The 17639-nt window shown below is 43.8% G+C and overlaps 1 protein-coding gene across 1 annotated transcript in view; it reads left to right on the forward strand.

Annotated features, from left to right (window-relative positions):
* PKHD1 (PKHD1 ciliary IPT domain containing fibrocystin/polyductin) overlaps positions 1 to 17639 on the forward strand; it is a 451815-nt gene that overhangs the window by 16891 nt on the left and 417285 nt on the right. Inside the window, exons 8-19 of the mRNA XM_021691934.1 lie at positions 621 to 685; positions 1200 to 1239; positions 2094 to 2164; positions 5177 to 5278; positions 6087 to 6182; positions 8945 to 9086; positions 12481 to 12595; positions 13596 to 13874; positions 14847 to 14936; positions 15035 to 15125; positions 15820 to 15962; positions 17396 to 17526. Of these exons, the coding sequence (XP_021547609.1) occupies positions 621 to 685; positions 1200 to 1239; positions 2094 to 2164; positions 5177 to 5278; positions 6087 to 6182; positions 8945 to 9086; positions 12481 to 12595; positions 13596 to 13874; positions 14847 to 14936; positions 15035 to 15125; positions 15820 to 15962; positions 17396 to 17526 (1365 nt within the window). The remainder of the gene's footprint in view (positions 1 to 620; positions 686 to 1199; positions 1240 to 2093; positions 2165 to 5176; positions 5279 to 6086; positions 6183 to 8944; positions 9087 to 12480; positions 12596 to 13595; positions 13875 to 14846; positions 14937 to 15034; positions 15126 to 15819; positions 15963 to 17395; positions 17527 to 17639) is intronic.

The raw sequence follows: 17639 nt of genomic DNA on the forward strand, positions 1-17639 counted from the left end.
TTGTTTCCTGTGTCATTAATTTTAACCATTCTGACAGGTGTGAGGTGGTATCTCATCATGGTTTTGATTTGTATTTCCCTGATGATATGTGATGTTAAACATCTTTTCATGTGTCTCTTGGCCATCTGGATGTCTTCTTTGGAAAAATGTCTATTCATGTCTTCTGCCCATTTCTTAACTGGATTATTTGTTTTTTTGGATGTTGAGTTTGATAACTTCTTTATAGATTTTGGATACTAACCCTTTATCAGATATGCCATTTATAAATATCTTATCCCAGTTCGTAGGGGGGTTCACACTTAGTAGGTTTTTTTTTTCTTGATAAGAGTTTGCTGTCCTTGTTGTAAAGGTTTTGGAAAGAATGGAAAGGTCTGAAAAGAGGTTAAGAGCAAGTTAAATTTTGTCTCACACTGTGTTTGGCTATAGCATATGCACTGATGAGAACTCTAGTTAGTGCTATTCTACATATTTGCTCCAATGAGTTCATTACGCCTTCAGTATCTGCCAATTTTCACTGACTAATTGGTTTTATTTTATTTGTTTTTACTTTCCTGGCTAAAGAGTCAGAACTTCTGAACTGAGTTGGTAATTCTCACCTCAGGTTTTGGTTCTTGCTCTAGTTATCCTCTTCAGGAAGACCACGGTCTTGGAACTCTGCAGTGCCGTGTGGAAGGCAACTACATCGGTCTGTTCAAGAAGTAACATAAGTTGAACGTCTTATCTGTTTCTTTTTCTGTATCAGAAAAATACTGTTCAAGAATTGGTTCTCACAAGGATGAGAATAGTAACTACCATGTATTGAGAACTGCTTAAAAAGCTACATGAAATGGCTTAAATAGAAACTAATTTAATCATCACAGTGAGTGGATTGGTGAGGTTGGTGGAATTATTTTCACTTAATAGGTGAGAAAATTGCAGCTAGTAACCAGTGCAGCTGGTTATGGACTTATCATGTTTAGTGTAACTGTAAGCCTGGGCTCTTACCTGCTGTGTGTTACCGCATTTATCCTTTTATTGATGGAAGTCAACAGTAATGGTGCTGAGTCTCAGAGGTGTTTATTTTGGGCACTGTTAAAGAAATTACAGGTTTGGGTGGTAACTTGGTGATATCTGGAGTCCTAGGGTTTATGGTAGCAATGGCCTGGTCCCGGTGATACAGGCAGACTCCTGTGTTAATGTCTGTTTTCTTTTTGTTACAGGCTCCCAGAATGTTAGTTTCTCAGTATTTAACAAAGGAAAGTAAGTAACTGGAAGCAAGCAAATTTATCGTCACCTTATGTTATTGATCTCCTTCTTGTCTTTCTTATATTTTTGAATCTTTTATAATGGAAAATTCCAGACATACAGGGACAGAATAGCATAATGAACCCCCCTGCACCTACTTGATTTCTTTTACTTAGGTGAATAAAATTGTGTCCTACACACTCATCTTGAGGTAATGTAAATGTTTCAATGTGATGGTGGCACAAAATTGTGGGAATTAGGTCTTAAGTAATCTCATAATGCTGTCAATTTAAAACAGTACATTGTTCCAGGAAATGCATTGTGCCATTCCAGGAAATGCCTTCTTCAAGATGGAAAGGATCCAAATTTCAGAGTTTTGGAGAGTGGATTATGATTCTGAATGGTTTCTGCATGCCTTACCTAATGTTCTGACACCATATAATTTGTCAGGGGTTTTCCTTACAAGCATACTCTCTAGCTGACATTCATCCCTTCGTGGTGATAGTGACATGTCACCTAAAGCTCACAGCCCCACGTATGGAGGGTCTCTCTCTCTTTCTTTCCAATTTAGGAAGGAATAACACCAAAATCCTTGGAGTATCTACTATAGGCCAGCTCCTTACCAGGCCCTTTCATGTTCATCTTTCCCTAACACTTGTTACGCTCTGTGAAGTAGCTATTATTATCAAAAACTTTCTAAATCACAAAACACATGTTGCCCCATTGGTATCGTTCTCTACTCATCAAAGGTATCCAAACTGTTCTAAAGATCAGGGGAAGTTGGCTCCCAATCCTCATTTTAGGCAGCCGATTTAAGAAATGCAATCTTAAATGCTTTTTTCATCTAAAACAAAACTTTGTCTTGGAAGGTCCATGGTACACAAGAATGCATGGCTGGTCAGTGCTAAACTGGACCTTTTCCTGTACCAGACATACTCAGGTACTATTGTCCTTGTCCCTGAACTCCTCGCTCCTTCCCTCACACCTCACTCAATGTTGGATCCTCCTTCCCGTTCTCCTGGTACCATTTCTCTATAACCATGAGCACCTGAAGCCGTCCCCGCCATAATGATGGGTGACCCTTGGGTTTTGAGAAGAAGTTGCTTATGTGAGTGTCAGCTTTCATTACTGTATTTTTTTTTTTTTTAAGATTTTATTTATTTATTTGACAGAGAGAGACATAGCGAGAGAGGGAACACAAGCAGGGGGAGTGGGAGAGGGAGAAGCAGGCTCCCCGCTGAGCAGGGAGCCTGATGCGGGGCTCGATCCCAGGACCCTGGGATCATGACCTGAGCCGAAGGCAGACGCTTAACGACTGAGCCATCCAGGTGCCCCTCATTACTGTATTAAAAGAGGCTCGATCATAGGCTTCTATACAAAGTTTGTGGATATAAACTGAATGAAAGGAGGTCATCCTTAGTCTATGTTCTGAGAAATAACAGTAAAGAGGTGGCCCTGAAAAGTACAAAAGTGTGTCTTCCAGTTACTTTAATACCACTTCTGAGCATTCATCCAACAATTTATGACTTGCTGATATTCATGCTCAACTATGGTGTTGCTATCTGATGGGTAAACCTCCGTGCTAAAAAATGAATACTGAAAATTGGAAGCTTGCATGAAATTGTGAACCCAATTCTGTAGTAGGAAATTGATCACTAAAGAAGAGTGCGTAGATTTGAGTCTTGACGATGATCATAAAACCACTGCAGACACGTCTGTGAGGGAGGAACACATTCCAGGGGCAGCAGGATCTACCTTTGCCAAAAGTGCAAGAAATTTTGTAGGTCATGGGGCAAATGTCATTCACTCTCTAGTGAATAGATAGTCTAATTGTGTAAAAACCTGAATTTTGACCCTTGCCTTTATTTTCTTTAACCCGTGTAACTAGTCTCTTTGGGAGTCCATTTGAAGAAGCACCCGAGGGGAAGGTGATAGTGAGGGCCGAGAGAAGCATGGCTGGGGATTGCTGAGTGTTTTACATGTGATCTCAATATTTATTTAATTCAGCTATGAGACGGACAGTGCTAGTCTCATTTTACAGATGAAGACACAGACCCAGAAAGGCAAAGAAACCAAGGGTCCCAATGCTAGAAAATGCAGATCCGATTTGAAATCTTATGCACATAGGCAATATACAATGGGAAGTACACTTTCCTGGCCACCTGACCCCAAGCTTCCTTGTGAGTGTGCCTAACACAATTGAACCCTGAATGCCACACAGGCTGACAGGTATCTCCAATCACACAGCTATTTCGTATTTCCAGCACCAATGTCTTCTTGGGATGAGGCCTCTCAGGCCAGAACTTTCTCAAAGCACAGGAGGGGTTATGGGAGACGGGATGTGGACAATGACAGAGAGCTCTCGGCAGAGCTCCCCGAGGACTGCCATTCAATTACTCGTTGAGTTTGGTTAAGTCGTTTAGCTTTTCTGAGCTGTAATTAAATATATACAAGCTGGACAAAATGGTGTCTGTCCTAACTCCAAAAGCTGTCAAAAAAGGGAGATGAGCAAGAGTCTTGGGATTCATCTACAATTTTCCTCCATTTTCTCATCTCTAATCCATTCAGTTACCAGTTTCTGTTGGTTTTACCTCCCATTGATTTCTTGATACGGTTTTAGATTACTTATTGCAATTAGACCTCCCATCGATCTCTTAAAGATGATGTATCCACTCTATCTCTACAACCACTGCCTCAATTCAGAACCCCATCATCTCATGCCTGGCCTGCCAAAATGGTTCCCAGGGGCCCCGATCTGCCATCTGTCCCCTGAATGGTCCTCGCTCTGCATCGCCACCACCACGCCCTACACCAAACACACACCTGATGCCTCTCCCCTGCTGGCCGCCCTCTACAGGAAATGGTACCACGTACCAGGCTCTGGTCTTCTCATCTGCTTCTCCTGCTCCGTCTTTCCCTCTATATTCCAGCGACACTGACATGGACTTGAAATGCAACCTCTCTCCACACTCAGACTATCACTTGCTTTATTTAAACACCCTTTCCCTTCTCTCTCTCTCCTTCACTTGGCCGGTTCTAATTCATGCTTTAAGATTTGGCTCAGGAGTCATTTCTAGAAATTTCTTTCTACTCCACCAGACCCTCGCTGCACTCCTAAACCTCCCCTGTGCATTTTCATGTGCTCTCTCTAACCACTAGCCCAGGATGTCATAATTATACTGTTTCATGGGCAAGAGCATTATGTAAGAAATGCCGTGATAGATTCCAGACCATTCACGATTAGCTTCTTTGTATCTTCAGTTTATTGAAGAACACAACTCCTCTTTCCCCTGGAGGGAATAGAACTTAGAATGGTAAAAGTTGGATCATAGGAAGAGAAAGGACCAGAAAATCTTACATTCTGGGGGCTATGTGGCATATGACAGTGGGGTTTTGAAGCAGTCAGGAGACAGTATGGAAGAACACATGGAAGACAGCATGGAAGGTTTGAGGTGGTGAGTGCACACAGGGGGAGGAGCATGCAGGATGGGGAGGAGGGCAAGGCTCCTGAAGACGATGGTGGGATGCGTTCTTTTGCTTAGTGCAAACTGCAGGCTCATAAAGGTGAATGAAGCCTTGCTTGGTGCTTCCAAAGTTGATTCCTCTATAATGTATAACTTACTATTCTGTGACTTATACATTGAGTACTTGAGTTCTGGTGACAGATTGCCTAACTAAGAAAGCATCATGGTATGTAGGGATTTCTGCTAATAGTGTGAGTGACTGCATTCAGTCATTTTCAAATATCGATCCTATATGTATTATTCATATAGATGAGTCCTTATATGTGTTTTAAATGACTATTACTAGAAAAATTTCCAACCGTTGCTCCTCTTAGAAAAGTTCAAGTAAGGAATACATTATTGACAGCTTTCCTTCTATTATTATATTATTATTTGGGTCACATTCTGGTCTATATTTGGAAGTTTACTTTTTTTTTTTTCTTTTGCAGAAATACTATCGGTGTTTCCAGAAACTGGGAGCCTTGGGGGAAGAACAGAACTCACAATTACAGGAGACTTCTTCGACAATCCTGCCCAGGTTACCATAGCAGGTAACTAAGTTGAAATGGCTGAAAATAGTTCATAGTTTTAAATGCTGCAGGAGATTATGTATATCTTACAGCATGGTGAGAGTGGGGGAAGCAATTTTTGCCTCTTGCAACTCATGCCATCCTGTCCTAAGATATTTGACTTGTTTGGTTGAGACCAGGTGGGATTGCAGTCCTGCAGGAACAGGGTGTTCTGCGGACACACATAATTCACGGGCAATTCCCTCAGGGGTCCTTCCTCATCCTGGGAATGAAGAGAAGGGGAAATACAGCTGCCTCTTCACAAAGGTCTACTCCTACTGAAAGGCAACATCTCTTTCCACCCTCCTTGCTTAGCCCTCTATATAAGCTGGAGTAGACAGGCATTTGCTATGCAGATTCTTCTGGAATGCTCTCTTGGCTAATCCTTTTGTGGGACTTTTCTAGAACCTTCTGTTCTGCCAGGTGGGAGGCTCCTCCAGTTTGTGATGCCAAGGATGAGGGAAAAAGTCCTCACCATCTCACCCCACGCTTATCCTCCCACGCTCAGCTGAATTGTTGGGCGCCTTCTCAGTGAATGGCTTTGCTTTGCCTGGCTTTCTCTCTGATTACTATAAGCTGCCCTATGTCCTGTTGCCCTGCGCTCTCCCTTTTCTGGCCCCCTTCATTTGGGGGGACAACGTTTGCTATGTGACCCACATCCAGTTCATTGCCTTAGAATAGGAGCCTGTCAACTTCAGTGTGGTTGTGTTGTCCTGCCATTACATCTATAGACCTCTCTCTCTTTCTCTCTTTCTTTATCCATTTATCTTATTTAAAAAATTCTCCTCAGGTATTCCATGTGATATTAGACACGTGTCTCCCAGGAAGATTCAGTGCACCACCAGGGCTCCAGGAAAAGGTGCAAGGCTCACTGCCCCTCAGGCAGGTAAGGAAGTCATCACCACGACTGTTCAATGAACTCCGGTTACAACCACGAGGGACGGGGAAGAAGAAATGAGTGTTTGCTGCCTCAGCTGTTTGGTTAGCTCAGTGAGCTCTGGGCCTGAGATACCACTGTCAGGGCTTTCCTTTCAGAGAGGCCCTTAGCTTTGTTCTGACGTTTTGTGACACTGTCCTTCTAGCCCCAACCAGACCAACGGCCACTGGGGTTCAGGGGAGACCTGACGTAGAAAGCATAACTTCAGTCAAGACATTGTTGTAGCTACTGGTGGAAACCCCCTAAGCTGCCTCCCTCCACACCGTGGGTCTGTTGGGAGCCCATTGTCTAAGAAGACCAGAGCATGCTCTGAATGACAGCAGCAAGCAAGGCCAGGGAGTGGGGGGCAGTGGGGCGCATTCAAATGCCATTTCTTCTTCCCTCTGGGTGGCTGCCTGCTTCTTTGAAAAGTAAGGATGTGTTGTGCCATTGCCTGAAGTTTATGCCTGAACTGGGCAGAAGTGGGGCAGGCAAGGGGACAGGTTCCACATGTTCTTCTCTGCAGATGAAGAGCGCAGCACTGGAGCACTTTTCTGGAAGCTCAGGTGTGGTTAGGGACTGAGGGTGGTTGGTGGGTTCCGTAGCCTGGAACCACGGTCTGTGCATCTGTAGTCCTCACTGGCCCCACGGGGGCTGACTTCATGGTTCAACTACAGACAGGGACCTCAACTCCAGAAGCTCTGCACTTATAGGGAAAGTAACCCAGTGGGGGGAGAAGCCTTTCTAAAGAAAGGCCATTCAGGTGTGATAATGCATGCAAAGTTTTGGCTTGAGCATTCTCCAGGTCCCAGATCTGCCATTTTTAGTCAGGGAAAGCTCCCTTCCCAGCAAACAAAACTACTGAAGCAGGTGATAGAGAGAAATGTGTGTTTCCTGCCAGGAAATAGAGAGCTGTCCCCTCTTCAAGTGGTTCCTGCGTTAGCTACTTGGGTAATGGTAGGATAATTTCCTGAATGCAGCTGTTTGTGGGACTTAGCGTCCTTTATGGAGACCTTTTGAAGCTTTTTCCATGAAAGGAGGCCAAATCACTATGTAAAGCAGTGGTGCTCCTAAAGCAGAGGGCGTTTGGCAACAACTGGTTGGTACAGTGGAAATGGTGGGGGTGGTGTGGCTGGTCTCTCCTGATGGGAGGCCAGGGGTGCCCAGAACATCTTTCCATGCACAGGAAAGGCATTAAAATAGTTCTCCAGTAATCCAAGTACTATATTAAAATATGCTTTTATTTTTCTGCTTGTTCCTTATCTATTTCCTTTTTTTTTTTTGGATTTCACAAGGAACAACAGTAGTAGTTTAAAATAATAATAATTACCCCAGCGATCCTTTATTGAGTACTTACTATATTTCATGCTCTTTGTGTATATATTTTAAGCTCCCTTAGACTTTTTTTTTTTTTTTGCCAGAATTATCAAATTGACTCATTTTCCCACCAGCCCTATCGAGATACAATTGACATATAACTCCATCTCCCTTAGTCTTTGGTGCATGATCTCTATTTATTGTTGTCCCCATTTTGATGCACAAGAATATGAAAGCAATGGGCGCCTGGGTGGCTCAGTTGGTTAAGCGACTGCCTTCGGCTCAGGTCATGATCCTGGAGTCCCTGGATCGAGTCCCGCATCAGGCTCCCTGCTCAGCAAGGAGCCTGCTTCTCCCTCTGACCCTCCCCCCTCTCATGTGCTCTCTCTCTCTCTCATTCTCTCTGTCTCAAATAAATAATAAATAAAATCTTTAAAAAAAAAAAAAAAGAATATGAAAGCATTAAGCAGTTTGCTCAAAGCTGCACATGTAGGAAGTGGCAGAGCTGGGATCCGAATCCACAAGTGGATGATCCCCTAGCTGCACCCTTAGTCCAAGGGGGCGGGGCAGTCATGCAATACTGATCGTACAGGTACCTCTGGTGTCAGGGTTTGCTCAGTACAGTGTCATTGAAGTTATCATGTAATGACAGCACGCCACATAATTTGTTCCATGTGTGAGTCCACACATTGGGACCATGACATGTGAAAAATTTAAGGATTGCCTATTTTCTGGGAAAAAAGGGTTATAGGGAATAGAATTCCCAGGCTGAACTAGACCTTAAGAGATACTGAGGGGGCATCTGGGTGGCTCAGTCGGTTAAGTGTCTGCCTTCAGCTCAGGTCATGATCCCAGGGTCCTGGGATCGAGCCCCACATGGGGCTCCCTGTTCAGCGGGAAGCCTGCTTCTCCCTCTCCCTCTGCACCCCCTCCCCTCACGCTTGTGCGCCCTCTCTCTCAAATAAATAAATAAAATCTTTAAAAAAAAAAGAAGATACTGAAGTTCACTCCTGAATAAGAGAAGCCAAAGCGCACGATTATGTTGTCCTCCTTTACTCAATCATAGCATTTGTTTGCTTGGTCAGTTCTCCCCATGACTGGCTTCTCTTTCCTTGACACTCCCATTAAAAAGGACTCCCTACCCTTCTGTGGTCCTCTGAGAATATTTCCCCTTTCTGCTCCTTATCAAATATCTCTTCCCAAGAGGCTCAATCCTACACTACACAGTATTTCTGCTTTCCAGAACATTTGTGTTATCTGTAGAACCTCTCACATGACTACTCCATCTGGGTCTCGGTGAACTCATCTTTGTAGAGAGTATCTGGATCACCATCACTCTGTTATCTGAAGTAAAGTAGTTCCCCAATTTGGGGACGAATGTCCTCCGATATGTATGAGGTATGCATATCTTACAGGCAACCGAGGGCTTCTGTTTGAAGTTGGAGATGCTGTCGAGGGCTTGGATCTCACTGCAGCCACCCCTGGGTACCAGTGGCAGATTGTCCCGAATGCCAGTTCACCATTTGGATTTTGGTCAAAAGAAGGACAGCCCTTCAGGTATGCTGTAGGAAAAGTGGGAGTTCCTATCAAAAGTGTCCTTACTGGCCTAGGGGAGACCAAGAGACAATAAGCAATGAGATTTCCAGGGGAGAAATTCGAACAGCCACCAATTCAACAACAGTTTGGCCACTGTTCTCAACGAGTGTCCATCATGCTAGTGCAACACAAGCCTTTTAGAGGTGCACATGAACTTTTGATCAATAAGTAAAATTTGTATTTTCTACAAGTCAGTTTACAGTCTGCTTTGGGAGATGACTATTAATTGGAACATTGAGCTGAATAAGCCAGAAGACTTGGTAGAGAGCAGGGTAAAACTTGCTGTAGGTACGTGGCTAAGATGTGAAACCAACATCTGGCTGATGCCAAAGAAAGAAGCAAGAATATGACTTTTGGTCATTTTGATCAAGCACCCAGTGTCAAAGGTCAACCCAATGGCTGGTGCGTAGCAGGGGAAGCTATTATGGGCTCTGAGAGACGTTGTTTTCTATAACAGTGATGTTTTCTAAAACAGTGTTTTCTGTAACGTTGTTTTCTATAGCAATGTAATTATGGTTTTCCTATTAGTGTCGTTCTGAGTATTTTTGATCCCTTCAAGGACATGGCCAAAATGTCTAGTTTTCTAAAGTGGTCTTAAAAATATAAAAAGGGCGCCTGGGTGGCTCAGTTGGTTAAGCGACTGCCTTCGGCTCAGGTCATGATCCTGGAGTCCCTGGATCGAGTCCCGCATCGGGCTCCCTGCTCGGCAGGGAGCCTGCTTCTGCCTCTGACCCTCCCCCCTCTCATGTGCTCTCTCTCTCTCATTCTCTCTGTCAAATAAATAAATAAAATCTTTAAAAAAAAATTAAAAAAATATATAAAAAGTTGAGAATTGCTTAGACACACTGTTTCCTTTGTGTGCCCTCAGTGTCTATACAGAGGGATGGATTCTTTACTGTGTAATGGATCTCTTCTCCTTTCAAACCTCTTCTCAAAGAGGTTGGTCATGACCCCTGAATGTGAATTCCAGCCATTCCGTGACTTCCTCCAAGGATTTGGCTATTTAAAATTTCAACTCAATTGTGGAATGAAAGACTTTGTTCCCTGTTCAGGGAATTTCAGACATCAAAGAAGCCAAGGAGGGAAGAAAATCTGTGAACAGAAAAGAGTAGTCTCTATTGTCCCAGAAGCCTAACTAACTAGATATTTAACCACCAATGTATAGTTTTAAAGTGGCAATCATTGTAGTCCCTTGTGGCACCTATGATACATCTTTATCATAGTTTTTGAGAACCATCAATAATGTTCAAAGGAAAACCTTTCAGCTATATTCAGTGTGTGGGGGAATGTTAAGGAGAGAGTCAGACCACCTCAAAATACAAAAGGGCATTTTGGCTATATGGTACCACCTGCAGAGAATGTCTCTTTAATTGCCATTTGGAGGAGCCACAAACCAGAGTAACTCTTTCCATTCTCTCTGTCCTTCAGTTCTTTAAAATTTAAAATTTTTAAATTAAAAAATTGGAATATTTATTGATTTATTGATAAATTGTTATATTGGTAGACCCTTAAAATAGTTATTTTCAAAATGATTTTCAGAAAATATTCTTGGTATTTATTGAGATAGTTTAATCATTTGCTGTCTCTAATACTAAGGTCACTAGAATTGATCTTAAACATTAAAAAATATGGTCATATTTTTGAAGTGTTTCATAAAATTGCCTGCATTCTTTGAAGTTGTAAGATGTGTCTTTTAATTTGAAATTGTTGACACATTTGATTGACTTTTCTCTGTGGGCCATAATATTTTTTTTTTTTTTTTAAGATTTTATTTATTTATTTGACAGAGAGATAGACAGAAGAGCACAAGCAGAGGGAGCGGCAGAGGGAGAGGGAGAAGCAGGCTCTGCACTGAGCAGGGAACCCGATGCGGGACTCGATCCCAGGACCCTGAGATCATGACCTGAGCCGAAGGCAGACGCTTAACCATCTGAGCCACCCAGGCGCCCCGGCCATAATATTTTTAATTGGAAAAAGACTCTCCGTGGGTATTGAGGTAACTGGTAGGCTCAGAGCAAATCACTCCCCCCCACCTTCCTCAGCGTATCCAGTGTGCCTCCTGAGCTTCTTATTCAGTTCAACTGGTATGTATTGACTTACTGCCATGTTCCAGGCCTTTGAAGACAAGTGAGTTCATGAGAAGCAACAACTGAGGAGGTATTTATAGGTTTAGTTTGCCAATGAGGAACCATAGTTCCCAATGGGTAAAGTGTTTTTCTAATGTTTTTTTAATGTTTTTCTAATGTTACAAATCTCAAGTAGCAGAACTAAGCTTTGAATTTTTCTGATTTCAAGTCTTGTGATTTCTCCAGAAGTCCACCTCTGCCACATTACGGCACACGTCCTTCTTCACCCATAGGAATATGATATTTAAAGAGCCACAGCAGTCTGGGAAACCCCACATAAACACCTGCTTCTGTGAAGTTAATGTCTACCATGAGGGGGACAAAACAGAAGCTTCTCTTAATATCACTTGGGGCCATTTCAATCTATCACTTTACTCCCTTCATAAAGAACTGCAAAACGTTGTCCACAAGTCAAGTAAGATTATTCGGCAGGAAGCACCTTTGCTGATTTATGATTATCCACATACACTCACAGCTATGCACATGCACACATGTAGCGTGGCTAATAGCTGACTTGAGCCAGAGAGGTGATCTAACATACCTAAGGAAGTATGATACGTTGGAGTAGGAGACAAGGAATAAAGGTTCCAGAACATGTCAGCACAGATTCTGATTGCTGATATCTCTATTTCTAATAATAATAATAATGATAATAATAATAATATTTACTATTAATTGAGTTCCTACAATGGGCCAGGCCCTGCACTAAGTGTTAGTAAATGTTTTCAGCTAAGCCTCTAGACAGCCCTGTGCTGTGGCTATAACTTTCCTGAAGACATGTTGACTGCCAAGGGAGTCATAGCCATTGTGAAGGGATGGGTTGAGGTATTGACTAGCAGGTGCCTCAGGAATAGCTGTTTCCAGAGTACTCTGGCCACTCACGTGACACAAGAGTCAAGTGTTTCCTCCTCATTGCCACAAAGGAAAACAGTACAGTGGGTCGCCTGGGTGGCTCAGTTAGTTAAGCGTCTGCCTTCGGCTCAGGTCATGATCCCAGCGTCCTGGGATCGAGCCCCACATCGGGCTCTCTGCTCAGCGGGAAGCCTGCTTCTCCCTCTCCTTCTACCTGATGCTCTCCCTGCTTGTGCTCTTTCTCTCTGAGACAAATAAATAAATAAAATCTTAAAATTAAAAAAAAAAAGAAAAACAAAGTACAAGGGCACCCATTTGTTGAGTCAGTGATTCGGGCGTTTGTTGCTCTCAGTTCTCTGTGTTTCCCTCCTTTACAGAGCACGGCTCAGTGGGTTCTTTGTGGCTCCAGAGACAAATAATTACACTTTCTGGATCCAGGCTGACAACGAAGCCTCCCTGTACTTCAGTCAGTCAGCGGACCCAAAGACCAAGGTATTCGCCTTCCTCTTACTTTCCTTTTTTTGTCCCCAGTCCTTCACTCCTGAAAAAAAATAAGAATAAACACCAAAGCTCTCATCTTCTACTAATAGTGGTAACATGCCACTAAGCAACCAGGGATTTTAATGTTTCATTTTGTCGGGGGGTGGGTGGGTTTATTTTTTATTAATTTTTTTGAAAATTGAGATATAATTGACATGATTTTAATTGTTGAAAAAGAATTTGGTTGAATGTGTTGGCATGTTTATTGAGCACTTACTATAAGCCCGGCATTAAGCTACATCTTTTATGTACCTTGTCTCTGATCTTCACAGCATCTCTGTGAGCTAAGTATATTTATCTCCATTTTCCAGATAAGGAAATTGAGGCTTAGAAGGATTATATGGCCAATCCAGGGCCACTTGGATCATAAGAGGCATAGTTAGAGTTCAAACTCATATCTGTCTAATTCTAAAACTTGTGCATTTTCCTCTGGTTTTTGGATAGAGATGTAGCCAGCCTTATTTAGGAATGTCCTGGTCAGCTTTGAAGGATAAGAAAAAGTGCTTTTAACAAAAAGCCAAAATTCCCTAGCACCATTGACAAAGAACCACATGTTCCCCCTCAAATTATTAACACGCTTCTATGAAATTGCTTTGCTGGCTGCTAGAGGAACATCATAGATGTTGACGTGGTCAAGTCGTGCTAGGGTTCTCAAATGGTTTAGTACTATTTTATCCATAGTATCATGTAAAGCTAGGGTTTCAGGTTGGCTGTTTCTGCTCTAAACATGGCCCATCCAGCCTCATCTGAATACAATTTAATAGAGAGACAGAGACAGAGTGAGGAGTGGAGAAGCATATACAATCACAGGCCCCAGGGCGACTGAGCTAACTTGTTGGAAAAACAGATCATTCGGAAGACCCTGTTAGTAGCTGTCCAGACACTTGCTGTTTGAGAAGGAAATGCCCATAAGCTTCATGGTGTTGATTGTGATATGCTTCTTGGGCCACAGGTGAAAGTGGCCTCCATCAGGGTGGGCACTGCTGACTGGTTTGACACCTGGGAGCAGAATGGGCATGAAGGGACCTGGCAACGGAAGACTCCCAAGTTGGAGCTGGTTGGTGGCACCAGGTACTACCTGGAAGCAGAGCATTGTGGGAGAGCCCCCAGCAGGGGGATGAGAATTGGCGTCCAGATCCACAATACCTGGCTGAATCCTGATGTGGTCAGCACTTACCTCCGGGAGAAGCATCAAATCCGAATCCATGCCCAGAGACTTCCAGAAATCCAGGTGTGTGTGTCTCTTCTCTGTCCTGTGGGGTTGGGACTGAACTCTGGAAGGAACATCGTCTTGCCTAGAGGAAGGATCAACAGCTGGGAGCCAGGGACTTGAGTTGTAATGACAGTTCTGCTGCCAAAGAGATAGGATATCTATCCAATAGAGTTGTGAAAACATCTCAAAAAAATGCAAAGTCTTATTATTAAGGTAATTTTACTCATGGTCTTAGTGTTAGGAATTTAAGTTCCAGGTAAATTCTCTTTTAGAATCTTATTCCCGGGAGTAGAGATAAAGTCCTCCAAACAAACACACCCATGTATGCATGCACATGAGTGTGCACACACGTGATTCCATTGCTGTTACTGATCCAGGTCCTATCTCCCCACACATGGTGTTTTCTCCATCTGCTTTGTAAAGGGTCTCTCAGTGGCGCCCATATTTGTGTTGAACAATATCAGTGTACATTCAGTTGTTCGCTTCTTGGTGTACAAAGATGAGTCCATATGGACTCTGCTTTTCAAGCTTAGAGTCTAATAGTAAAACATGAACACAAGTAACCATAGAACAAAGTAGAAAAGAGCAAGTGATGTAAGATGACTGATCTTACTGTGTAACTAAAGTATAGTGTGCCTGTCGGGGAATATGCTAGGAGCAAAGCAGAGACTGAATAAACCTCTGCTCCTGCCCACCAGGCCACCCACCCTGGGAGAGGGCACTTTGCGAGAAGGGCTGAAAGGGGGCCATTCAGTGGCACTATTGAAGTCTCACACCCTAAAGAGAAGGGGGGACAAGGATGAATAGGGAGATCGACATATAAACGTTTTTGTCCGGTGCTCACACTTGGGCTCATAGATATTTCTAGATGATAGTGAGTTTAGACAAAACTGATATTATAAATAAAAGGAAATAGCCAGTGGAGGAGATATGTCCCAAGGTTCTCCAGCTTAATTAGCACACATCATTTATTCCTGTCATTCTTGACAGACGCTGACTGTGTTTGGCAGAGGGAGCTTCTTCCTTACTTGGGACAATGTCACCAGTCAGCCAATCCCTGCAAATGCCACAGCCCATCAGGTGGGAACCTTCTTCAAATAATGACAGGTGGGGGAGCTGAGGGGGGGGGTCTTCATGCCCATGGTATAAACTCTTGAGGATTTTTTTTTTTTAAACAGATTCAAACAGCCATTGAGGAGTTACTTGCCATCAAATGCAAACTGGAACCGCTTTCGGCTAGCATCCTACTCTGGCTCGGATTTGAACAAGGTGTGCTTTCCTTGGCTTGACAAACGCTGATCCTCTTCTCCATTGTCTTCTCTCTCTCTTTTTCTGTAAAATGGGAACAATGTTCATTTCCTGCTACCAGAGTCAAGAAAAGTTATGGAAACTGGCTTTAGACACCTAGTGGCCCCAAGAGTGACGACGCACGTGCAGGGAAGCCGCTTGGTGTGGGTGTCAGAGAAAGAAAAGCCATTCCCCACTGGGCGGCATGGGGAGCGCTACACCAAGCGCTCCCCATGCTGCCCAGTGGGGAAAGGACAAACTATACAGGCGGGAACGAAAACACTACAACAGCATATTTTATTTAATTCAAATTGTATCCAAATAAAGGAATTGTTATATGAAACAGTCATCTTACCAAATTCTAAAAATATGAGGTTTTTAAGATGCTAAGATGAACTCAATTACATTCCGCACTCCTTGTCTCTTTGCTCCTCAGCAGTTTTTGATGCCATGGTACAAAGAGAAAAATCGTAATCGATTTTCGATGCTGTGCGGTAGACAAAATGGGGTTCTCACATCAGGAGACTTCAAGCCTTCAAGCACAAGCCTCATCCCGCTCACCCCAGGGCTCAAGGGTTGCTGTCATGGTGAACTCATAACTCAACCCCTCTACACATGTTGGGAAGCTCTGTCTTATCAATGTCTATGCCGGTCTTCCTGTTTTATCTGCCTCCAGGCCCAGAAGGTTCCAGCTTTGAGGGGGACCTCACCAGTGGGACAGAGCCCTTCTGTGGGAGGTTCAGCCTCCACCAGCCTCGACACCTTGTCCTAACACCCCCGGCTTCCCAGAAGGGCTACCGGCTAGATCTGTACACGCACGTAAGTAGCAGCCCTCACGCTTCCAGCTGATGTGGGTAGGGAGGGGTTGGCATTATTCTCTGGGGTTGAGGCTAAGGAAGCAGAAGCACAAAGGAGTAATTGCTGTGATCTGCCCAGTGCGTTTCAGGCTGAGGTTCCAGGTTTCTTGACTGCTGTTTCAAGTGGTGAACCGACACCTCGGTCCTTCATTAGTTAGTTGTTACACGGAAATGAAATGCCTTTGTTTTAACTGTGAGACCTATGGATGTTTTTATGTGCTCCAGGATCTTCTTTGCTCCCTAGGGAAGAGCACGGACTCTGTAGACAGACTATCTGGTTTTGATTTTGGCTCTACCCCCTACATGTCCTCAGGGTCTCTCTTTAGTTTACCCCCCTGTGAAATGTGTAGTCATATGGTCTAGAATTGTGGTGGGGATTAAAAGAGATAATCTACTAACATGTGCACTGGTTAGGACTCTGTTAAATGCTAGTTGCTGTTATTTATTATAGTTTTTATTTTTTTATTGGTGGGTCGACTGGCACATTTCTTAAATAACATAGCCTTTGTGTCAAGCTCTGCCATCTTTCATAAAAAGAGTACAGCCTATTCGCCCTTTGGGAGCTAGAGGGAACCTAACGGGTTGGCTGAACTCGTGGCAGTGCTTGGGGGGGGTGGGTGGCAGGAGGACTCTCTTTCAGCCCTGAGATCATACCATTCTTTGATATTCCTCAAAATTCCATCTCCTATCTGTTTCAGTGTTCTCAGTGGAACTACCATGGGAGCTGGGATTAGACGGGTCAGGTTGGGGCCCCACCCATTTTCCAGCCTGCCTTTTGCAGGACAGGCTCCCAACAGGGGCGATTTTGCCCAATTTTGCCCGCTTGGGGAAGGTTGGCAATTATGGAGACGCGGCCGGTTGTTACACCTGGGGAAGTGCTATTGGCATCCAGTAGGAAGTTTCTAGGGATGTTGCCAAACATCCCCTGATGCACAGGACAGCCCCCTCACAGAAAAGAACTATCCAGTCCAAAAGGCCAACAGTGGAAAAAAAATCCTGCTATAAAGTCTTCTTGTGACAATTTTACTTAACTCAGAAACTGAGGATGCCGGTGAGTTAGAGTTCAGGAACTGAGGCTCAGAGAGGTGAAGTGACTTGCTCAAGGTTGCACAGGGAACTGGGTCGGAGCAAGGGTGTTCTAATTGAGATGTTCCAAAGTCCTGACCGCCAAGCACAGTGGTAGGCATTTAATAACTCTCTGTGGAGTCAATCACAGTTTATTCTGTTTGTCTTTCTGGTGAGACTATTAAGCTCCAGGAGGACAAGACCTGGGCTGACTCTCTCTCTCACAGCACCAGGGAGTCTCCTAGGGAGGGGGGACCTCCTGATGACACATGGCTTGAATGGCTGCTTCTTGCGCTAATCGAACTCATGTTCTTTATTTGGTGTCCATAGTTGTGCTTTGCATACAAAGGCCACATGAATAACATCCTGAAGGTGACTGTGTATTTCACAACCGACTCTCAAAACCTCATTAAGAAGAACATCACCTGTGACTGGAGTCTTGTGGGGACCAGTCCCAATAGGTAGCTCATCTGTGGGGAGGTGTGGTGGGAATTCTGCCGACTGGGATGATTAGCTCTCTTGGGGACAGGGGCCCATGTGCAGTACTAACGATCTCTTATTTGGGGCCTCAGAT

This window comes from Neomonachus schauinslandi, chromosome 8 (genome assembly GCF_002201575.2).
Source record: "Neomonachus schauinslandi chromosome 8, ASM220157v2, whole genome shotgun sequence".
In the NCBI taxonomy this organism is placed as follows: domain Eukaryota; kingdom Metazoa; phylum Chordata; class Mammalia; order Carnivora; family Phocidae; genus Neomonachus; species Neomonachus schauinslandi.